The sequence below is a fragment of the Zonotrichia albicollis genome, chromosome 26, assembly GCF_047830755.1.
Source record: "Zonotrichia albicollis isolate bZonAlb1 chromosome 26, bZonAlb1.hap1, whole genome shotgun sequence".
Taxonomy (NCBI): Eukaryota; Metazoa; Chordata; class Aves; order Passeriformes; family Passerellidae; genus Zonotrichia; species Zonotrichia albicollis.
The window spans coordinates 4,910,102-4,932,655 of NC_133844.1; the positions used below are offsets into that span (position 1 = coordinate 4,910,102).

The 22,554-nt window shown below is 51.8% G+C and overlaps 1 protein-coding gene and 1 long non-coding RNA gene across 2 annotated transcripts; one reads left to right on the forward strand and one right to left on the reverse strand.

The window, feature by feature from the left end:
• Positions 1-577: 577 nt before the first annotated feature.
• On the reverse strand, positions 578-4,741 carry LOC141731907 (uncharacterized). The gene is made up of 3 exons (XR_012583808.1): positions 3,494-4,741; positions 1,307-1,482; positions 578-891 (listed from the first exon to the last, which is right to left on the reverse strand). It is a non-coding gene; the product is annotated as an uncharacterized LOC141731907 (long non-coding RNA).
• Positions 3,203-22,436, forward strand: STC1 (stanniocalcin 1). Its single transcript, XM_074559175.1, has 4 exons — positions 3,203-3,388; positions 7,480-7,622; positions 9,608-9,819; positions 18,237-22,436. Exons 1-4 carry the CDS (start codon positions 3,271-3,273, stop codon positions 18,505-18,507), a joined length of 744 nt encoding a protein of 247 aa, XP_074415276.1. The 5' UTR covers positions 3,203-3,270; the 3' UTR covers positions 18,508-22,436.
• The last annotated feature ends 118 nt before the right edge of the window (positions 22,437-22,554 follow it).

The following is a 22,554-nucleotide window of genomic DNA, read 5'->3' on the forward strand; positions in this document are numbered from 1 at the left end:
GATCCAACACATGGGGTCACCATGCCCATGAACCAAACTGAGCCTCAGTCACCTCCTGTTCCTGGTAATCAAAACAGGCAGCAGGTACAAATATCAAACTTGGCCCTGAAGGAGCAAATCTCTGGGAAAAGAGTAGGGAATAAACAGAAAATGTGCTGGAATAATCTCAGGGCCCCCTTGGCTCAATTCCTCCCCACACTTGGGCTCCCCTGGGTGTGGATGGGATCCTGGGGAGGGCCAGGCCAACCTGGCTGCCTGGCTGGGTCTGCAGCCTCAAAAAGCCAAAAAAACCCCAAAAAATCCCAAAAAGCCAAGTGGGAATGTTCAAATTGGAGGAGAGGAGAGGAGAGGAGAGGAGAGGAGAGGAGAGGAGAGGAGAGGAGAGGAGAGGAGAGGAGAGGAGAGGAGAGGAGAGGAGAGGAGAGGAGAGGAGAGGAGAGGAGAGGAGAGGAGAGGAGAGGAGAGGAGAGGAGAGGAAGGCTCTGCAGCCGTGAGTCAGCCCCCATTGAAGTGGCTTCCAGAGTTACTTTTGATTTAATCAGGATCAAACCCTCTGGGATTATTCTCGCTTCCAAACTGGACCGGGGCTCTGAAGTGGAGAAACCACAAGGCTTTGTGGGGCTGCTGCTTCTTTTTCTTCATTTTTTTTTTCTCTTTATTTAATGAACTTGGCTCGGCGTCCCAAACCGGAGCCGAAACCCGAAACCCTCCTGTTTCAGGGCTTTTGGCGAGCGCTCGGAACATCTGGCACAGCTGTTCCTGTGAGCCCCGGGCAGCAGCAGCACAGCCCCGCTCCTGTTCCCGTTCCAAAGGGAGCCGGCAGCGCCGGGAATGGGCAGAGCTGGAGAAAGGGGACACAGGGATGGGCAGATCCAGAGGGATCCCATTTTCCTAAGGAAAAAAAAGCAGGAATGGGGTAAAGCAGCAGCACAGCTTCTGGAGCCCCATGGAAAGAGCCTCCTCCTGCTTCTCTTTAAATTCTTATTTTGCCATAAACTGGACTTAATGCCCCAAAATGGGGACTTTTGCACCTCCTATGAATGGGATTTGTGGAGCTGGTTTGTGAAATGGGAATTCTGCCCCTGGCTGGATCCATGGATTATCCAAGCTGGATTTCCTTGCCTGTCACCGCAGAGCTGAGAGTCCTCCCCCTTCCCAGCAAAGGGGGTGGCAGAGGGAGCCCCAAACGTGCTCCTGATCCAAATAATCTCAGCTCAGATCAGCCAGAGCTGGTCTCTGAATCCTTGGGTTCATTCTAAGCTGCAGGAACTTGTAACTTTTTATCTGGAAATCTTTCTGCACTCACCTTTCCCGATTTCCCTACAGCTCTAAGGAGCTGCGCTTTCATCCCTGAAACACCCGGAGCTTTAAATCGTCTCTGGGATGGGGGAGAATCCATCCTGCGGCGTGTTAATCCTCATTACGTGCCCATTAGAGCCGAGATTGAATCAGGCATTAGGCTGCCTCCTCCCGTTATGAAATCTGAAAAACAGGATTGAGTTTGGAGCAGGGAGAGGGAAGGGCGAAGAAAACCACGAAACACCTGAAAATTGGGGTTTGGGGCGCGGGCAAAGGGTGGGCTGGGTGATTTTGTGGGGGGAACGGCGCAGGTGAGGGGAGCGCAGGAGCGCTGGGCGAGGTTCGGGGCAGGCAGGGATTGATTTGATTTATTTGATGGATTTGCATGTGCCTACGTGAGCGCAGGGCTGAGCGCCGCGGCTCGCACGTGCTGGGGCGGGAGGGAGGCAGCGGCAGGGAGAGGGGAGACGTGAGAGCCGGGGCAGGAAAGGGGGATCACTGACAGCCCCAGAGCCGGGGCAGGAGCGGGGGATCCCGGCCAGACCCAGAGCCGGGGCAGGAGCGAGAAATCCCTGACAGCCCCAGAACCGGGGCAGGAGCGAGAAATCCCTGACAGCCCCATCCCAATCCCCAGGGCCGGGGCAGGAGCGGGGGATCACTGACAGCCCCAGAACCGGGGCAGGAGCGAGAAATCCCTGACAGCCCCATCCTCAGAGCCGGAGCAGGAAAGGGGGATCCCGGCCAGACCCAGAACCGGGGCAGGAGCGAGAAATCCCTGACAGCCCCATCCCCAGAGCGGGGCAGGAATGGGGGATCTCCGCCATCCCCAGAGCGGGGCAGGAATGGGGGACCTCCGCCAGCCCCATCCCCAGAGCAGTGGCAGGAGCGGGGGATCCCTGCCAGCCCCACGACCAGGGCCGGGGCAGGAAAGGGGGATCCCCGCCAGCCCTAGAGCGGGGACAGGAGCGAGAAATCCCTGACAGCCCCATCCCCAGAGCCGGGGAAAGAGCGAGGGATCCCCGCCAGCCCCATTCTCTTCCTCAGAGCCGGGGAAGGAAAGGGGGATCCCGGCCAGACCCCAGAGCCGGGGAAAGAGAGAGGCATCCCTGCCAGCCCCAGAGCGGGGACAGGAACGAGAGATCCCCGCCATCCCCAGAGCCGGGGCAGGAGCGGGGGATCCCCGCCATCCCCAGAGCCGGGGCAGGAGCGGGGGATCCCTGCCAGTCCCATGTCCAGAGCCGGGGCAGAATCCCCGTCAGCCCCATCTCCGCCCCCATCCCCATCCCCGAACCCCTCAGGGCCGCCCCTTCCCCGCTCCCCAGCCCCGGGATCCCCCCCGCACGCATGGGAGCAGCTTTCCCTCCAGGGCAGGTGGTTTTCTGTTGGGGTGGGGGCGCTTTAGGACCGCGCTGTCATTTCCTCGAGCTCCGCCGTCCATAGGAAGCGTCCCCCCCCTCCATCCCCTCCCTTTCCCAGCGCTCCTCCGAGGATGAACTTTTCGCTCATTGTTCTTTGGCAGGTACTTTTAATGGGCTGGAAAATATTCTTCCTGTGAAGTTGCAGTTTTGCGGGGCTTGAATGAGTCCAGTCCTCCCCTGGCTCTGCCCAGCGCCACCGATTGGCTCGGCAGCCCGGGGGGGACCGATAAGGGCGGCTATAAAACGCTCGCAGCTCGCGGTCCCCCAGCGAGCAGCAGCCAGAGGGGCCACCCGGATCCTCCGCACATCCCTGCGCTCATCCCCGGCCTCGCCAGGATCCTCCCTCCTTCCTTCCCTGCCTCGCATCCAGCTCCACATCTTCGCTCAAGCCCGAGTGCAAGAGGAGAGGCGCACACATCCAAAAAAAAAAAAAAAAAAAAAAAAGAAGAAAAAAAAAGAAAAAAAATCAACCACTCAAAAAAGAAAAAGAAAAAAAAAAAGGGAAAAAAACTAAACCAAGCCAACCCCACACTTAGCGGAAACTTGTCAAAGAATGCTCCTAAAGTCTGGTTTTCTCCTGCTGCTGCTGATCAGTGCATCCGCATCCCACGAAGCCGAGCAGAATGACTCTGTGAGCCCCAGGAAAGCGCGGGTGGCGGCGCAGAACTCAGGTAACGCCGCAGCCCCGCTGCCCTCAGCTGCCTCGCATTTCTCTGCTGCTGGTTTTTCTTCTTCTTTTTCATTTCCCCCCCTTTCCCTTCCCCTTACAAACTCACCGGCTGGCAGCAGGAGTGTTCCTTCCAGGGCTGGTGCAGGAATCTCCTGGAGCAGCGAGGATGCGATCCGGGCTCTCCCCTCCTCCCGCAGCTCCCCGGGGAGTTCCGTGCACTTTTTATCATTTTTATTCTCCTGCTTGCATGCATCCCTGTCCCTCCCCCGGTGCAGCGCTGCTCTGGGGTTAAACCTTTGCTTTTTAGGAACTTGGTGGGATCCGCGGCGCTGGGACTGCCCCATTGTTCTGGAACATCTCTGTGTTCGAAGAGGGGCAGCCTCGGAGGAATGCATAACCCAGAAAGTGTCACAAACCGATCGCTATCGGGCAGCTGCCGCTGTAAAAATACATCAGGGACATTTCCCAAACTTGCTTCCACAATGGAGAGAAAAAAAAAAAAATTAAAAATTGCTTTGGATGTGCGGACTTTGCCGCTTAGATAACTTGGCGACATTGTGTGGAACAATGGGAATTAAAAATCCGCCTCTACTGTACTGCAAAGATATTAACGCTCCGGTTCGGGGCTCATTAGCAGCTGCCTTATTTTAGCTCTGAGGCTCTGCGGCGTTGGAGCGGGGTGTTTGCTCCATTTGCTTTTGTATTTGGTTGCTATAGGAACGTGGGGTCTCCCCTCGCACCGCGCCTGAGACAATCAGAGCGCACCCGGACTCCGCTGCGAGCGAAGTTCTAATTGGAACCTGTGGAAAGCTAATTATGGGGCTGGCTCGTGCTGCGGGAGGTTGTGAACCGGGGAGGGGATGAATTACCGAATATTCCTCCCTTCAGGCACGTCAGCAGCAGCGCGGAACGAGCAGGGGTTAATTGGGGGGATTTTTTAAATATTATTTCTTCTTTTTTTTTTTTATTCGGGGAAAATCCCGGTTGTAAAGAATTCTCTTTAGGATGCAAGTTAGGTTTAATAAGGTGTGTTCTGTCGCAGTTAGGGCTCCCTTTTCCCACACCAGGGGACCCTGGCCTCGCGTTTCTCCCCCAGGAATGTCTGGTAACCTGAGCTGCAGAGCCGCGAACGTGCCTTGCCCGTTCGCTGGGAGGGGACAGATGCTCGGCTCGCCCAGAAAGGTTAATCCCGGCTAATTTCAGGGCAATCATGTGGCAATTCTGCTGATTCATTGTTAAAATGCCCTGGATGTGCTCGGAGGGAGCCGGGATGACACGGACACCCTCGTGCTCGGCCGCGCCGCTGCCTCGGGCTTTCATCATCCTTGGAGCGGCGTTACCTGAACTTTCCCGGCCCGAATTCCCCTTCCCCTCCCGAATCTCAGCAGAAATTCCCCTTTGTGGCTGTACCTGCCAGCTCCCGGGGCAGTTTTAGCTCCAAGCTGCTGGATCGAGTCCTTTTGGGTGCTGAGAATTGAGTCTCAAGCTCAAATCTTCTTTCTAGGTAATTCAGCATTTTAGAAAATCACAAATGCCTCCCAATAATAAGTGCAGTTTCCTGCCAACTTGTTGGCATTTGCCAGCACTTCCACCTCATTTTCCAGTGGTTTTGTGAGCCAAGGCTGCTCTCCAAGGAGAGCCCTCAGCACCCGGAGCTTTCCATGGCCCATCCTCATCCCTGCTCCTGCTTTAGAGGGAATTGGGATAAAGATGTGAATGCCTGGAGACAGAATGGGGTTGGGATGGGGAAATTTGGGTCCCCATCTCAGCAAGGAGTGTGAGGTGCTGCCTCTTCTAATCCGTGTGTGACCCTCGAGGGCTTTGGTAGCTGGAATTTCTGTTCCTTGGGATGCTGGTCGTGTCCTCAGAGAATCATAGAATTGTAGAATCCCGGAGTTGTAGAATACTGGGATTGTAGAATCCTGGAATTACAGAATCATGGAAGTGTAGAATTCTGGAATTGTGGAATTCTGGAGTTACAGAATCCTGGAATTGTAGAATCCTGGAATTGTAGAATCATGGTATTGGAGAATCATTGAATTGTGGAATTCTGGAAGTGTAGAGTCATGGAATTATAGAATCGTGGGATTGTAGAATCATGGAATTAAGGAATCATGGGATTGTAGAATGGTGGAATTATAGAATCGTGGGATTGTAGAATTCTGGAATATAGAATTATGGAATCCTGGAATGGTTTGTGTTGGAAAGAGACCTTAGAGGTCATTCCATCCCCAGCCATGACAGGGACACATTTCACCATCCCAGGGTGCTCCAACCTGGCTGGGGACACTTCCAGGGATGAGGAATCCTCATCCTCTCTGGGCACCCTGTCCCAGGGCCTCGCTGCCCACCAAGGAACGATTTTCTCCCTAACATCTGACCTAAATCTCTCCTCTTTTAGCTTAAAACCAATCCCAGCCGTTCTAGCACCGTGCATATAAAATCTCTCTCTCTTTCTTTTTTATAATCTGCTTTTCTGCACCAGGAGGGGCTCTGAGCTCTCCTTGGAGCCTTCTCTTCTCCAGGCTGGGCAGGATTTTTGGGGTCTGAGGAGGATTTTTGGGGCTGAGCAGGATTTTTTGGGGCTGAGCAGGATTTTTGGGTCTGGGCAGGATTTTTGGGGGCTGGGCAGGATTTTTTGGGGCTGGGCAGGATTTTTTGGGGCTGAGCAGGATTTTTTGGGGCTGAGCGGGATTTTTGGGGGCTGAGCAGGATTTTTGGGGTCTGGGCAGGATTTTTGGGTTTGGGCAGGATTTTTGGGGTCTGGGCAGGATTTTTGGGTCTGGGCAGGATTTTTGGGGTCTGGGCAGGATTTTTGGGGCTGGGCAGGATTTTTGGGGTCTGGGCAGGATTTTTGGGGCTGGGCCAGATTTTTTGGGGCTGGGCAGGATTTTTAGGGCTGGGCAAGATTTTTGGGGCTGGGCAGGATTTTTGGGGTCTGGGCAGGCTTTTTGGGGCTGAGCAGGATTTTTGGGGTCTGGGCAGGCTTTTTGGGGCTGAGCAGGATTTTTGGGGCTGGGCAGGATTTTTGGGGCTGAGCACGATTTTAGGGGCTGAGCAGGATTTTTGGGGCTGGGCAGGATTTTTGGGGCTGAGCCGGATTTTTGGGGCTGGGCAGGATTTTTGGGGCTGGGCAGGATTTTTGGGGTCTGGGCAGGATTTTTGGGGCTGGGCAGGATTTTTGGGGGCTGGGCAGGATTTTTGGGACTGGGCAGAATTTTTGGGGCTGGGCAGGATTTTTGGGGTCTGGGCAGGATTTTTGGGGCTGGGCCGGATTTTTGGAGCTGGGCAGGACTTTTGGGTCTGGGCAGGATTTTTGGGTCTGGGCAGGACTTTTGGGGCTGGGTAGGATTTTGGGGCTGAGCAGGATTTTTGGGGTCTGGGCAGGATTTTTGGGGCTGGGCAGGATTTTTGGGGCTGGGCAGGATTTTTGGGGGCTGGGCAGGATTTTTGGGGCTGAGCAGGATTTTTGGGGCTGAGCCGGATTTTTGGGGCTGAGCAGGAGTTATGGGGTCTGGGCAGGATTTTTGGGGCTGGGCAGGATTTTTGGGGCTGAGCAGCATTTTTGGGGCTGAGCAGGATTTTTGGGGGCTGGGCAGGATTTTTGGGGGCTGGGGTGGATTTTTGGGGTCTGGGCAGGATTTTTGGGGCTGAGCTGGATTTTTGGGGCTGAGCAGGATTTTTGGGTCTGAGCAGGATTTTTTGGGGCTGAGCAGGATTTTTGGGGTCTGGGCAGGATTTTTGGGGCTGAGCAGGATTTTTGGGGTCTGGGCAGGATTTTTGGGGCTGAGCAGGATTTTTGGGGTCTGGGCAGGATTTTTAGGTCTGGGCAGGATTTTTGGGGCTGAGCCAGATTTTTGGGTTTGGGCAGGATTTTTTGGGGCTGGGCAGGATTTTTGGGGTCTGGGCAGGATTTTTGGGGGCTGGGCAAGATTTTTGGGGTCTGGGCAGGATTTTTGGGGCTGGGCAGGATTTTTTGGGGCTGGGCAGGATTTTTTGGGGCTGGGCAGGATTTTTGGGGCTGGGCAGGATTTTTGGGGCTGGCAGAGCTCACTCTCCATGCGCTGATGTTCCTGTGCCCCTCTGTCGCAGCCGAGGTGGTTCGGTGCCTGAACAGCGCCCTCCAGGTGGGCTGCGGAGCCTTCGCCTGCCTGGAGAACTCCACGTGCGACACGGACGGGATGTACGACATCTGCAAATCCTTCCTCTACAGCGCTGCTAAATTCGACACTCAGGTACGGCCTGGGCACCACGGGAATCCAACCCGGCCGGGAATGAATTAAACCCAGCCGAGAATCAAACCCAGCCAAGAATAAAACCCGGCCGAGAATAAAACCCGGCCGAGAATAAATGGGAGCCGCCTTTTCATGGCCCGGACAAGTCCTGCGGGCTCTGAAGCGCGTGCAAGGCGCTCTGCTCAGAGCCTGCCTCAATTTAAGCTGTGCTTTGGGCAGGATTAACCCTCCCCTCCCTGCAGCCCTTCCTGCTGCTGCTCCCAGCCCCACTTCTGGCTCCAGGGCTCTTTTTCCACCCGCTCGCTGCTCTGGGTGAGGACTTGGCATGGAGGGTTCCGCGGGGTGGAGAGCGAGGTTTCCTCTCCAGGAGGAAATAGAAATGTTCTTCTAACAAAATAAATCTCCTGGCTGTGTGACCTGGCACAGGGCTGGGCTTTGGCTTGGAAGTGCTCGGGTCTGGGAATGCACGGCCAGGCTGGGATTGCAGGGAGAATAAATGGGGTAATATTGGAGGGCTGGGCTCTGCCAAAATCCCGTTCCCTCTGTGCTTTCCTCCCAAAATCCACACAGCCCCTTGTTCCCCGTGCTCCCAAGGACAGATTTAAAAGCTCGTAAAGGCTCTTGAGGTCTGAACCAGGAGTGTTAAACTGCTGGCATTAAATTGATGTTGATCTGTGGGGCAGAGCTGCTCCATCTCTGGTCCTGGCACTCCCTGGCTGAAGATTCCCAATGCCTAAATCCTTTGGGAATGGGAGTTCAGAGCATCCCGGCTGCTGAGAGTGTCAACTCTGCAGTAATCGGGAGCATTCAAATCCCATTCCCTGCACTAATTGCAGGAGGGTAATTAGCACAGCCAGGCCTGGTGGAGTATCCACAACGCTTCTCCTTCCTTTGGATTCTGTTAAAAACAGGTTAGGAACTGCTGTAAAATAGTTGCTAGATCGTTAGTGTGGTTTGGTTACTCTATTGTAAGAGGGGTTCAAAGGGCAGTTGTAGGAAATCCGGTACTCGAGGTACCATAACACACCTCAGTAAATGCACCACGAGCCAGCCTGGACAGAGCTGCAGTGGCCAATTGGGGCCTGAAACCTTCATGTAAACGAAGGATCCAAACAGAAACCAATCCAAAGGGACAAAAAACAGGATAAAAAGGGGTTTCTGACCCGCTGAATTGTGCTGCTCCATCTGGAGCTGCTCAAGGAGCAGCAGCATCCTCGACGGGAATGCTCCTGCTCCATTTCCTGCCCCATCCTCTGCCCCATTCCCCTTCTCATTCCCATTCCCAGCCCCATTCCCTGCCCAATTCTCATCCCCTGCCCCATTCCCAGTCCCATCCCCATTCCCATTCCCCTTCTCATTCCCAGCTCCATTCCCATCCCCATTCCCATCCCCATTCCCAACCCCATTCTCATTCCCCTTCTTATCCAATTCCCATTCCCACTCCCAGCCCCATTCCCATTCCCTTTCTCATCCAATTCCCATCCCCATTCCCATTCCTAACCCCATTCCCATTCCTCTTCTCATTCCCTTTCCCAACCCCATTCCCCTTCCCATTCCCACTCCCATTCCCATTCCCACTCCCATTCCCATTCCCACTCCCATTCCCACTCCCATTCCCATTCCCATCCCCATTCCCACTCCCAGCCCCATTCCCATTTCCTTTCTCATCCAATTCCCATCCCCATTCCCATTCCTAACCCCATTCCCATTCCTCTTCTCATTCCCTTTCCCAACCCCATCCCCATACCCCTTCCCATTCCCAGCCCCATTCCCATCCCCATTCCCATTCCCCTTCTCATTCCCATCCCCATTCCCATTCCCAGCCCCATCCCCATTCCCACAGGCCCTCTTGCTTTAGGCCTTTCTTTTTTCATAACAAAAGCTGAAATCACTTTAGTACCAGGACCCTGCTCTCGTTTTTATCCCTGGAATTCATTCCAGGTTCCCCGGAATTCAGCTGAAGCTGGTTTTCCTTCCGTGTGCAGGGAAAAGCGTTCGTGAAGGAGAGCCTGAAGTGCATCGCCAACGGGGTGACCTCCAAGGTGTTCCTGGCCATCCGCAGGTGCTCCACGTTCCAGAGGATGATCTCGGAGGTGCAGGAGGAGTGCTACAGCAAGCTGGACCTGTGCGGCATCGCCCGCCGCAACCCCGAGGCCATCACCGAGGTGGTGCAGCTCCCAAACCACTTCTCCAACCGGTACGGAGCTGGAAATCCTGGGCTGTGGAGGGGAAGAGAGGGGCAGGAACCACGGGAACGGGGATAAACCTGTGCAGGGCCTGGGGCATCCCACCCGGGAAAGCCCCCAGCCCCTGCACACCCTGCTCTGCTGCAGCAGCGCTCTCCTTGCTCTTTTGGGGAAATAAATGTATTTACCCTTTTGGGGAAAATACATTTCCCTTCTGGGGAAAATACATTTCCCTTCTGGGGAAAATACATTTCTTTTCCTCTCTGGGAAAACACATTTGTTGTTCATTCTGGGAAATGTATTTATTTCCCCTTTTGGGAAAATACATTTCTTTTCCTCTCTGGGAAAACACATTTGTTGTCCATTCTGGGAAATGTATTTATTTCCCCTTTTGGGAAAATTCCTTGTTTACCTTTGTGGAAAAACACACTTGTTGGGAAATGCATTTTTTTTCCCTTTTGGGGAAAATACATTTCTTTTCCTCTTTGGGAAAACACATTTGTTGTCCATTCTGGGAAATGCATTTATTTCCCCTTTTGGGAAAATTCCTTGTTTTCCTTTGTGGGAAAACACACTTGTTGCTCATTTTGGGAAATGTACACATTTCCCTATCAGGGAAAATACATTTATTTCCCCTTTTGGGGAAAATACATTTCCCTTTTGGGGAAAATACATTTCTTTTCCTCTTTGGGAAAACACATTTGTTGTTCATTCTGGGAAATGTACACATTTCCCTATCAGGGAAAATACATTTATTTCCCCTTTTGGGAAAATACACTTGTTGTTCATTTCAGGAAATACATGTCTGTCCCTTTCTGGGCAAATACATTTATTTCCCTTTCTGGGAAAATTCATTTATTTTCCTTTATGGGAAAATGCACTTGTCTTTCATTTTGGGAAATACATTTATTTCCCCCTTTGGGAAAATTCCTTGTTTTCCCTTGTGGAAAAACACATTTGTTGCTCGTTTTGGGAAATGCACATATTTCCCTTTCAGGGAAAATACATTCATTTCCCCTTTTGGGAAAATTCCTTTATTTTCCTTTTTGGGAAACACATTTATTTCCCTTTTTGGGGAAATACACTTTTTCATTTTGGGAAATACATGTCTGTCCCTTTCTGGGCAAATACAATTATTTCCCATTCTGGGAAAATACATTTAATTCCCTTTCTGGGAAAATTCATTCATTTTCCTTTATGGGAAAATGCACTTGTCATTCATTTTGGGAAAGACACGCATTTCCCTTTCTGGGAAAAAAATATTTATTTCCCATTCTGGGAAAATACATTTATTTCGCCTTTTGGGAAAATGCCTTTATTTTCCTTTTTGGGAAATACATTTATTTCTCCTTTTGGGAAATACATATAAAAGAATTTCCAGAAGAGAACCGTAAAATTATCCAGACATCCCTTACTCCAAAGCCTGGAGCTTGTTTAAATGTTAATTTTTTTTGTTTGGGCGCCCTGTAATGGTCAATGATGCCAATCGGGTTGATTAATTTGGCATGTCTGGCACATTGAGCTGCTCAGGGAACCATGGAATGGTTTGGGTGGGAAGGGACCCTAAACCCCATCCCATCCCATCCCATCCCATCCCATCCCATCCCATCCCATCCCATCCCATCCCATCCCACCCCTCCAAGCACAGGGACACTTTCCCCTGTCCCCGATTGCTCCAAGCCCTGTCCAGCCTGGCCTTCCCCATCCTTTGCCACCATTCCCTTCTCCTGATTATGGGATCTCATACCCAGCTCCAGCCACAGCCTCTTTCCATGGTGGCACACATCCCTCTCCTGATTTTGGGGTCAGTGGAGAGGTTTGAGCTCCTTTTGCACCGTGGTGCCAGCTCCAGGTGACTGAGCCATGCAGCAAGTTTGGTGAACCCCAACTTAAAGGTGTTCACAGCCATCCCCTCCCTGGGGCTCATAGGGCACTGGGAAATTAATCCTTGTCCTCCAGGACCCTTGTCCTCCAGGAATCCTTGTCCTCCAGGATCCTTGTCCTCCAGGATCCTTGTCCTCCAGGATCCTTGTCCTCTGGGATCCTTGTCCTTCAGGATCCTTGTCCTCCGGGATCCTTGTCCTCCGGGATCCTTGTCCTCCGGGACCCTTGTCCTCCGGGATCCTTGTCCTCCGGGATCCTTGTCCTCCAGGATCCTTGTCCTCCGGAATCCTTGTCCTCCGGGATCCTTGTCCTCCAGAATCCTTGTCCTCCGGGATCCTTGTCCTCCAGGACCCTTGTCCTCCAGGACCCTTGTCCTCCAGGACCCTTGTCCTCCAGGATCCTTGTCCTCCAGGACCCTTGTCCTCCGGGATCCTTGTCCTCCAGGACCCTTGTCCTCCAGGACCCTTGTCCTTCAGGATCCTTGTCCTCCAGGACCCTTGTCCTCCGGGATCCTTGTCCTTCAGGATCCTTGTCCTCCGGGATCCTTGTCCTCCAGAATCCTTGTCCTCCAGGTCACCACGCTGCTGCAAAACCCAAGAAAAATTAAAGGAGCTGCTGCTGCTCATTTGTGATCCCCAGGGGTCCCCTAAGCTGGATGTTCGCTGGTAGCAGCAGACGGGCAAGGAGACTCCACACGGCTTCTGAGGGTGCTAATTAATGAGGGTGCTAATTATTGGGGGTCCCACCCCCCAGAGCAGCATGGTTTCTGAGGGAGAAACAGAGGGAGAGCCCAGGGAGAGAAGGGCCAAGAGCAATCTCTGGTCTCCCCCCACAGCTTAACAGGGAGATTCAAAGGGGGTGCAAATAAGCCTTGGGCCACTGGGATTTCAGATATTCCATGATATTCCAGGGGAGGATCAGGCTTGGATTAAACTGTACATATTCAAGGGGTGAGACAGAGCACACCATTTAACTGAAATGTGGCACCACAATTCACGCTTTTTTTGTTAGAAAGAAAAGATTAAGAGAAATAAGGGCCAAGAGAGAATCTATGGTCTCCCCTCACAGTTTAACAGGGAGATTCAAAGTGGGTGCAGAATAAGACTGTGGCCAATGGGATTTCAGATCCATGATATTCCAGGGGAGGATCAGGCTTGGATTAAACCCTACATTTTCAAGGGGTGAGACAGAGCAAACCATTTAACTGAAATGTGTAACACCACAATTCACCCATTTTTGTTAGAAAGAAAAGATTAGGAGAAATAAGTGCCAAAAGAGAACCTGTGGTTTGCTCAGCACAGCTTAACAGGGAGATTCAGAGCGGGTGTAGAATAAATCTTGGGCCAATGGGATTTCAGATCCATGATATTCCAGGGGAGGATCAGGCTTGGAATATCGAGGGTTGAGACAGAGCACAGCATTTAACTAAAATGTAACACCACAAGGAGCCAGCACCCCTGATCCTGTACAACCCCCCTGTGCCAACCCCATGTTCCTCATCTCTGGTGTCCTGGTTTGAAAAGGAAATGAGGTTTTTTTTGGAGTTTGTGGTCAAACCAATCAGTGCTGAAATTGGAATATTGAGGCCATGGATTCACCTCTGAGAACAGAGGGGGTTAAATGGAGAGAACTCCCAGGGGAACTTTCTCTTGGTTCTGCTGGGCTGAAGAGGTCAGAGCTCCTGCTTTGCTCCATGTCTGGTCACATCTCGCAGCAGACACCAGGGAGAACAGATTTTCATGGGGGCAGTGGCATTGTCAAACCTGGGGACAGCCTGTGATGCCATGGGGCTGTCCCCTGTCCCTGTGGGAATGTCACACTGGTGCCTGGCACCCTGCCCTGAGCAGCACTGCCCTGTCCCTGTCCCCTGTCCCTGCAGGGATGCCAATGTCACACCTGGCACCTTCCCCTGAGCAGGATTTACCTGTCCTGTCCCTGCTGCCCACAGGGATGGCAATGTCACAGCTGGCACCTTCCTCTGAGCAGGATTTACCTGTCCCTGCTGCCCACAGGGATGGCAATGTCACAGCTGGCATCTTCCCCTGAGCAGGATTTACCTGTCCCCTGTCCCTGCTGCCCACAGGGATGGCAATGTCACAGCTGGCACCTTCCTCTGAGCAGGATTTACCTGTCCCCTGTCCCTGCAGGGATGCCAATGTCACACCTGGCACCTTCCCCTGAGCAGGATTTACCTGTCCTGTCCCTGCTGCCCACAGGGATGGCAATGTCACAGCTGGCACCTTCCTCTGAGCAGGATTTACCTGTCCCTGCTGCCCACAGGGATGGCAATGTCACAGCTGGCATCTTCCCCTGAGCAGGATTTACCTGTCCCCTGTCCCTGCTGCCCACAGGGATGGCAATGTCACAGCTGGCACCTTCCTCTGAGCAGGATTTACCTGTCCCCTGTCCCTGCAGGGATGGCAATGTCACACCTGGCACCCTCCCCTGAGCAGGATTTACCTGTCCTGTCCCTGCTGCCCACAAGGATGGCAATGTCACAGCTGGCACCTTCCTCTGAGCAGGATTTACCTGTCCTGTCCCTGCTGCCCACAGGGATGGCAATGTCACAGCTGGCACCTTCCCCTGGGCAGCCCTGCCCTGTCCCCATCCTCCAAGGACAAGGGACACAGGGAGCCTCAGGGCTGCTGCAGTCACGCTGCAGGGCAGGGATTTCTTGCTCCCAATCCTGGAACAATCAGTGCTGAGTCTTGTGATTGGGATAAAAGGGACCTTTTGGAGAGGTTGGAGTAAATAACCCCAGAACTGGAGTGCAAACAGAGCACTGGGTCCTGTCCTCAGCTCCTCTGGGGTGGCCTTGTTCCCTGGGGTGGCTGGGTCCCAGGACAGGTGTGCAGGTGATTTATACATTTTATATTGCATCAAGCAGCATAAATTTATTCAGAGAATTCCAGATTATCCAGAGCTGGGAGGGACCCACAAAGATCTTGGAGATGCATTTTTTATTACAGAAAACTCTTGTAGATGGAGATATAATTTTTTCTTCTCTGTCCAGAAAATGGCAACATTGGGAAGGCAAAATTATACTGGGGAGAGTAAAGATGAAACTTGTGTAGCAAATTTGGGGAGGAAATTGGAACATTTGAAAAAGGATTTTGGAGGACTGGGAGAGGAGCAGGCAGCTCTGTGGAGGCCCAGGTTAAACTGATGGACTGGGCAGATCACAAAGAAAAAAACCTTTTCTTTCCATGTCCTGCTTTGGAAGGGGACATGGGGACACTTGGGCAGCGCTGGCCTCTGAGAGGATCCAGCCCTGGAGCCTCTCCCGAGGCCCAGGAGCTCCTCCCCAGCCCTGCAGAGGATATTGTGACACGCTGAGGAACAAAAGCAGCAGGATTTCCCAGCTCCGAGGTGAGGCTGAGCGCTCGGGAGCATCCTGCTTTCCCAGCCCGGGATCAGAATGTGCCACTTGGCCCGGCCCCAGGGGAAGTCCTTCAAGGTCATTGCATCCTCCTGCCATCCCAGCCGGGGCAGGGGAATCTCTGCTCACAGCCCAGCCCTGGAAGGTGTCCCGGTGTGGAAACCACGGGGCTGGATGGGCTCTGTGTCTGGCCCCGGTTTAAGCCGGGTTTGTGGCTGGCTCAGCTTTGCTCATCTCCACTCCAGACCCTCCCAGCCCTGCTCAGAGCGAGCCAGAGCCCGATCCCTTTGTGCGGCTCTGACCTCACCTGACCTCCCCAGGGCTGAGAGTTGGGAAAGGATTTTCAATGGGAACTCTCATTTCCCTCTTCCTTCCCCTCCTCCACCTGCAGGTTGTTCTCCTCTCTGCTCCTGTGGAAAAATGTCAGCGTGACCTTAAAGTGCTTAAAATAAGTTCCTTTCAGGCAGAAATCCCAGAGAGTGTGGGCCTGCTGCCCTTTTTCCCAGCTCTGTCTCCCTGAGAAGATGTTCCCTGGCACAGGGGGGTGCCAGACGCTGTCCCAGCCCGAATCCTGGGGGAACATTCCTTGGGGGAATTCTCAGCAGGGCTGGGAATGCACAGCAGCACCCCTGTGCTCTCAGTGTGTGAGTCAGGCCTGGGCAAAAAGTGACCTGGACTCCCAAGGCATTCACAGAAAATTAATTCAATTTAGTGACCTGGACTCCCAAGACATTCATAGAAACCTAATTCAGTTTATTGAGTAACCCATTGCTTTTTATACCCTAGTTTGCTACAGGTGGACCTGATTGGTCCTTTAATTAAAACACCATCACCATTGTCTAATTAACAATTTATAAACCATTTATAACAATCTTATGATTGCTATAAATGGTTTATAACATAAAATATAAATGGTTATACACCCATTTATAAACAATCTTATGTTTATAACAAATAAATGATTATGCACCCATTTATGAACAATCTTATGAGAATAACAAGAAAACAGATACTAGAGAAACAACACCTCCAGGTTGTTTTTAATTATTGGATATCACTGTTTATCTACAGCTTCTCAAAGCTTCTCAGGCTGATTCTGGGAAAATTTATTTAGGTTCTCTCTCTCAGGAGCTGCCACCACACCTGGCTGCTCCTTGGACAAGGAATTTGTGCCCAGGGCTGCTGGGAGGGGAAGATGCAGCTGGAGAGGAGGCAGGGGAAGCCTCACTTGGGCTGGAAGTGACCACGGATTGTCCCAAGGATCTGTCCCCAGGGAACCCAGGGATCTGCCAGGCTTGGGCTGGGCTGCTTCTCCCCCTCCTGGCCCTTGTAAGGGCTGTGCAGGGAGAGGGACAGGAGGGACAGAGGGAATGGTGCCACAGGGATGGAGCAGTCGTGGCTCAGAGGCCAGGCCAGGCTGGGATCCCAGCAGGATCTGTTGTTGCCAACATCAATTATTTTCCTTCCCAAAGCTCCAGGAACTCTGGTGTTGAGCAGAGAGTAAATCCCAGCCTTTAAACCATTCCTTAAATCACACCCTTTAACTCATTCCTAACCTCTCAGCTCCTTGTTTTACCTTCCCAATCCACCAGGATCACTCCAAACCCACTCTGCCCACCCCTCACCTCCCAGAGCTGCTGGTTTGGGGCAATTAAATCAGAATTTTGGCGTTCCTCCCCTGTGCCAGGGGCACAGCACCTCCATGCCCAGGGTGTGGAGTGGGTGTTCTGGGAGCCCTCAGCCTCCCCTCAGAGCTGGGAAATCCTGCTGCTTTTGTTCCTCAGCGTGTCACAACATCCTCTGCTGGGCTGGGGAGGAGCTGCTGGGCCTCAGGAGAGGCTCCAGGGCTGGGTCCTCTCAGAGGAGCGTGGCCAGCACTGCCCAAATGTCCCCATGTCCCCCTCTGAGGCCTGCTGAGCTGCCCAGCCCATCAGTTTAACCTGGGCCTCCACAGAGCTGCCTGCTCCTCTCCCAGAAATCTTCTTTCAAAGGTTCCAATTTCCCCCCCAAAACTGCTACACAAGTTTCATCTTTACTCCCCCCAGTATAATTTTGCCTTCCCAATGTTGCCATTTTCTGGATAGACAAGAAAAAAATTATCTCTGTGTACAAGAGAGTTTTCTGTAATAGGAAATGGAACTCCATGGTCCTTTCCCAACCTTAAATATTTTGCCACAACGCCATCAGAAATCAGTTCCAAACACGCTCTGGCTGAGTTAAAAACCCTGATTTTTGCAGTTTTGTCACCTGGCTGGGTGATACCCCAATTTCCTGCTGGGCTGGTTTGCCCCCAAGCAGGCAGTACTGGATAGCTCAGTCCTCTTTTGGGGACAGAGTGTCTGAGTGCCCAGGCTGCTCTTAGCCCCAGGCAACCTCAGAATGCTTAAGGGATATCAGCTCTTTAGGGATTTATCAGCTCTCTCATGATTTCAGCTCTTTGCTTGCTAAGGCGTCGATGCAGGCCAAGAAGGCAGACCTGAGAGAGGAGAAGGCAGCTGGAGTTCCACAGCAATGTCTTTATTAGGGATCTGTGAAGGGTTCCAGGGACAGCTCTTCTGACCAGAATGGGCTAAAATAACCCTTTATATAAGATATATGGGGATCCAGAATTGTCCAATAGCAGGCGTTAAGGGAAAGTTACCTATGGGGTTACACAGAGATAAGCAGGGGTCTGAAAGGTGGAAGAGAGGAGCTTCTTGCTCTTTTGTGATGAGGATCTGACTCCATGTTTCAGAAGGCTTGATTTATTATTTTATGATATATATTATATTAAAAGTATACTAAAAGAATAGAAGAAAGGATTTCATCAGAAGGCCAGCTAAGAATAGAAAAGAAAGAATGATAACAAAGGCTGGAACAGAGAGTCTGAGCCAGCTGACTGTGATTGGCCATTAATTAGAAACAACCACATGAGACCAATCACAGATGCACCTGTTGCATTCCACAGCAGCAGATAATCATTGTTTACATTTTGTTCCTGAGGTCTCTCAGCTTCTCAGGAGAAAAAATCCTAAGGAAAGGATTTTTCAGAAAATATCATGGCTGCACTATTTCACCATGACTTGGCATTTCCTATCTTTAAGCCTCAGCTGTCCATGGGGCCCTAGCAAGCCCAGAGCCTGCTACAGGGCGGCACCGTGGTCTAACCAGGTCCTTGTCCTGCAGGTATTACAACAAGCTGGTTCGGAGCCTGCTGGAGTGCGACGAGGACACGGTGAGCACCATCAAGGAGAGCCTGATGGAGAAGCTGGGCCCCAACATGGCCAGCCTGTTCCACATGCTGCAGAGCGACCACTGCGCCCAGGGCCACCCCCGCGCCGAGCTGCTGCGCAGGAGGCTCTCGGAGCCCCAGAAACTGAAGCTGCTGCTCAGGAACCTGCGAGGTGAGGGCTCCACAGCCGCCCACGCCAAGCGCGGCTCCGCCGAGCGCGCCTGACCGGGCCGGGCAGGCCGAGCACGACCAAAGCTGAGGGCTCTGCTCTAGGAGTGCTACACCCAAAGCCAGCGGACTGTAGGTGTTGTGACCCCCAGGAGCTGGGTTTAGTTCCTTAGGGCTCGTTTAGTTTGTTCATCTTCTCTGTTCCTCTCCAACAACACTTCTGCATGGGTCTGTGTTCGGTGTCGCGGCTTTCCCGCCAGCCAGACGGCTCTGTCTCTTCTCTTCCCCACACAAAAATCTGTTATCCCAAAAAATCTTAGTCTTTAGTAGATCCCTACAGTGGCTGGGCCTTCAGGCACCAAACTCCCAAGGTTTGGAGGCTGAGTTTGTCCCAAGCTGTTGTGGCGACACCAGCCAGGCCTGGAGGTTCAGCACTGAGGGGAGGAGCCGCTCCTCTCCTGCAGGTGATGAAAAATGCACTAAAAACTCTCACACATCCTAAAAACTCTCACAGATCCTAAAAACATCCGTGGGATTCATGTCATGAATCTGTGCTGGCCATGGACGAGCATGGATGTCACGTTCCTGGTCCTGCAGTGTCACCCTCATCCCTGATCCTTCCAGCAGAGTGCTGTGAACACGTTTAAGTTGGGATTTACCAAACTCTCTGCATGGTTTAATCACCTGGAGCTGGCACCACGGTGCAAAATGAGCTCAAACCACCCCACAAAGCCCAAAAGCAGGAGAGGGACGTGTTCCACCATGGAAAGAGGCTGTGGCCGCAGCTGGTCAGGAGGTCCCATAATCGTGTGTTGTATTTCAAAGCTCACATCTCTGTACTGTATTTAACTGCCTGAAGCTTTAAACCAAGCCTAACAGAAACAAAGCCTGTCTGAAGATTAGAGTATTAAAGGCCTTGCTCTAACTGTGGTATAAATAGTGCTAAAATCTGTCTGTACTGTACATAAATTCCACCAGAGTCTGCTTCAAAGGAGCAGAACAGAATAACTTTATTGCCTAAACTGAGTTTTATAAGTCAGCTCTTTCTTTTATTATTATTATTATTATTGTTGTTGTTATTATTATTATTATTATTATTATTGTTATTATTGCTTTCTTTTTCCTGGAAGCAGCACCTCTGTCATAGTCAGGAATTCACATTCCACTCTGTGGCCTTTTAAGAAAGGAAGAGGGGAAAAGGTTCAGGATGGGAATCACAGGACCAGGAACAGCCTTTCAGAGCTGAAATTGAGGCAAAATCCATTAAAAACCCAAGTTCAGGCTGGTCAGTCCTGTCCCCACTGGGCTGCCAGGAAATGCACTTAGAGCCAGGGCAGAGCTGCTGGGAATTCTGGAATTGACAGATCCTTTGGGAATCTCACGGGGTAAAATTTCCCTCAGGATTTCTGGGGCAAGGCAGGGAAAATCCAGAACTCTCTGAAGCTCCAGCAGGAGAGCTGAGGACGCAATGAATGCTCTGGGAGCTGCCCTTCCTCCACCCTCCTCCTCCTCCTCAGCGGGCTCTGGGAAGAGGAGCAGAGCTGGAGACCCCAAAGCTGCTTCACGGCACAGCCAGGCCCTGGGGAGCCCAAAAATGTCCTTTGGATCCATCCAATGTCCTTTGTGGTGGGATCAGAGGCAGAGGCCCTTTGTGGTGTGGGATCCACCAAGTGTCCTTTGTGGGCTGGGACCCACCCAATGCCCTTTGTGGGCTGGGACCCACCCAATGCCCTTTGTGGATTGGGATCAACCAAAGGCCCTTTGTGGTGTGGGATCCACCAAGTGTCCTTTGTGGATTGGGATCAACCAAAGGCCCTTTGTGGTGTGGGATCCGCCAAAGGCCCCTTGTGGATTGGGATCCACCAAAGGCCCTTTGTGGATTCGGATCCATCCAATTCCTTTTGTGGTGTGGGACCCACCAAAGGCCCTTTGTGGATCGGGATCAACCCAATGCCCTTTGTGGATTCGGATCCACCCAATTCCCTCTGTGGTGTGGGACCCACCAAAGGCCCTTTGTGGACTGGGATCCACCAAATGTCCTTTGTGCTGTGGGACTCATCAAACGTCCTTTGTGCTGTGGGATCCACCAGAGGCCCTTTGCTGGTGTGGGACCCGTTAAATGTCCTTGAAGATGTGGGGTGTACCCAATGCCGTTTGTGGTGTGGGATCCACCAGGCCAACCCATGCCTCGGAGTCCCTGCAGCGTGGGAGACTCTGCCTCAGAGCGTTGGAGAGCTGATCAAGGAGGGATCTCTTTTTTTCTTCTGGAAACCTGAAGCAATATTATTTTGTTTTTTGTGTTGTTTGGGAAACCACAAAGCCTTTAAACCAGAACTTGCTGCTAAAATATCAAAACCAGATGCAGTGGCAGCGTTTCAGATGTCGCTGCCTTCACGAAATGTAGAAGTGCTGGCAGAGAATTGGAAGCAGCAAAAAAAAAAATTGCTGATATTGGTGGAGGGTTGGAATTTGTAATTTTTTTGGGATACTCTGAACAGAGCCGTGCAGGGCAAGGAAGATGCAAAGCTCCTGAATCAGGCAGGGATTGAGAGGCCAACACAAAGAAGTTCTGAGAGGTGAAAACCAAAAGCTTCTGGAATATCCCAACCCTAAAACTGGGATTATATTTAGGAATTGATCCCAGGAGCGCATCCCTGACTCCCCACCCTGCAGCTGTTGGGAGCCAGGGAATTCTGCTGGGGTTTGTGCCTCCAGTCCGTGCTTTTTTTGGGAATTGGTCACAAAAAGTCTTTCCCTGCCTTGGGGCAGTGCTCCAGCCCCACCTGGGAGAGCCCCAGAGCTCCCACAGTGGGACCCCAAAGCTCCCAGGAGCTTTCCAAGGACACCTGGGCAGGGATATGGAAAGTGGCTTCTCCACCCACCCATTGCTCTGCAACCCCAAAAAGGCGCCTGGAGCAGAGTTGGGGCTGGGGAGGAGCCTTGGGCCTCCCAGTCCCATCTTTTTTTCGGGTGCCATGATGAAATTTCCCTTTCCAGCAGTGATTCCAACTTTGCTGAATGTGGCTGGGAAGAGGAGCGGGGAGATGATTGCCCCTGGTGGGGTTTGCTGTGGTGGCCCAGGGGATCATCCCTGGAAAACCCCAGGGAGCTCCCCCTGTCCCAAAAAACCACAATTCCCAATTTTTGAGCTGCTTTGAGGCCACTTTTGTCCCTGTGCTGGAGCAGGGAGGAATTTGGGATCCCTCACGCGAGCTGGGCACTCCCCATCCCTCAGGAGGGAAATTTGGGATCTCTCCTGAGGGGATTTGGGAGCTCTGCCCATCCCTCAGGAGGGAAATTTGGGATCTCTCCTGAGGGGATTTGGGAGCTCTGCCCATCCCTCAGGAGGGAAATTTGGAATCTCTCCTGAGGGGATTTGGGAGCTCTGCCCATCCCTCAGGAGGGAAATTTGGGATCTCTCCTGAGGGGATTTGGGAGCTCTGCCCATCCCTCAGGAATGAGGGGAAGGTTTGGATTCGGGGTGAGAGCTCCCTTGGGGTGGGGAATGATCCCCACGACCAAGTCCAGCAATTTCACCCTGGAGTTCATCTCTGCTTCATGTTTTTGGGTGTCACAAAAGGATTTTTTTCTCTCGGGGAGGGGAGGGGCTTCTCTGGGAAGGTTTGCATGAGTCTCGTGTCTGTTTGCACTTTAGACGTTTTTGTGCCATTCGGAATTTGCATTATTTGTATTTATAATTTAAAGAGACCTGGAAAAGGGAAAAGGGAGAGAGTTTGGGGGTTTTGGGGGGTTTTGGGTTTTGGGTTTTTTTGCTGAGTACTGGAATAAACAGTGAGCATATCTGGTATATGTCCTTATTTATTGTTTCCATGACATTTGTAAAGCTCCGTGTGTTCATATAAAGGTTATTTGAAACATATCATAGTGAGGAGAGAGAGGCAAGTTATTTTCTTTGCTTATTTTTATAATTAAAGATGCATAACATAATGAGGCCTACGTTGGATTTTCTTCTGCAATGAAATAAAAAAGTCAAATTTAAAGGGTTTTGGTGTCTGAGTCTTTATTGTGCTGTTGATGGTAGCAGGATAAAAATTTTTATTTGTATAAAATAAATTTATAAAATACAAAATTTATAAAATAATT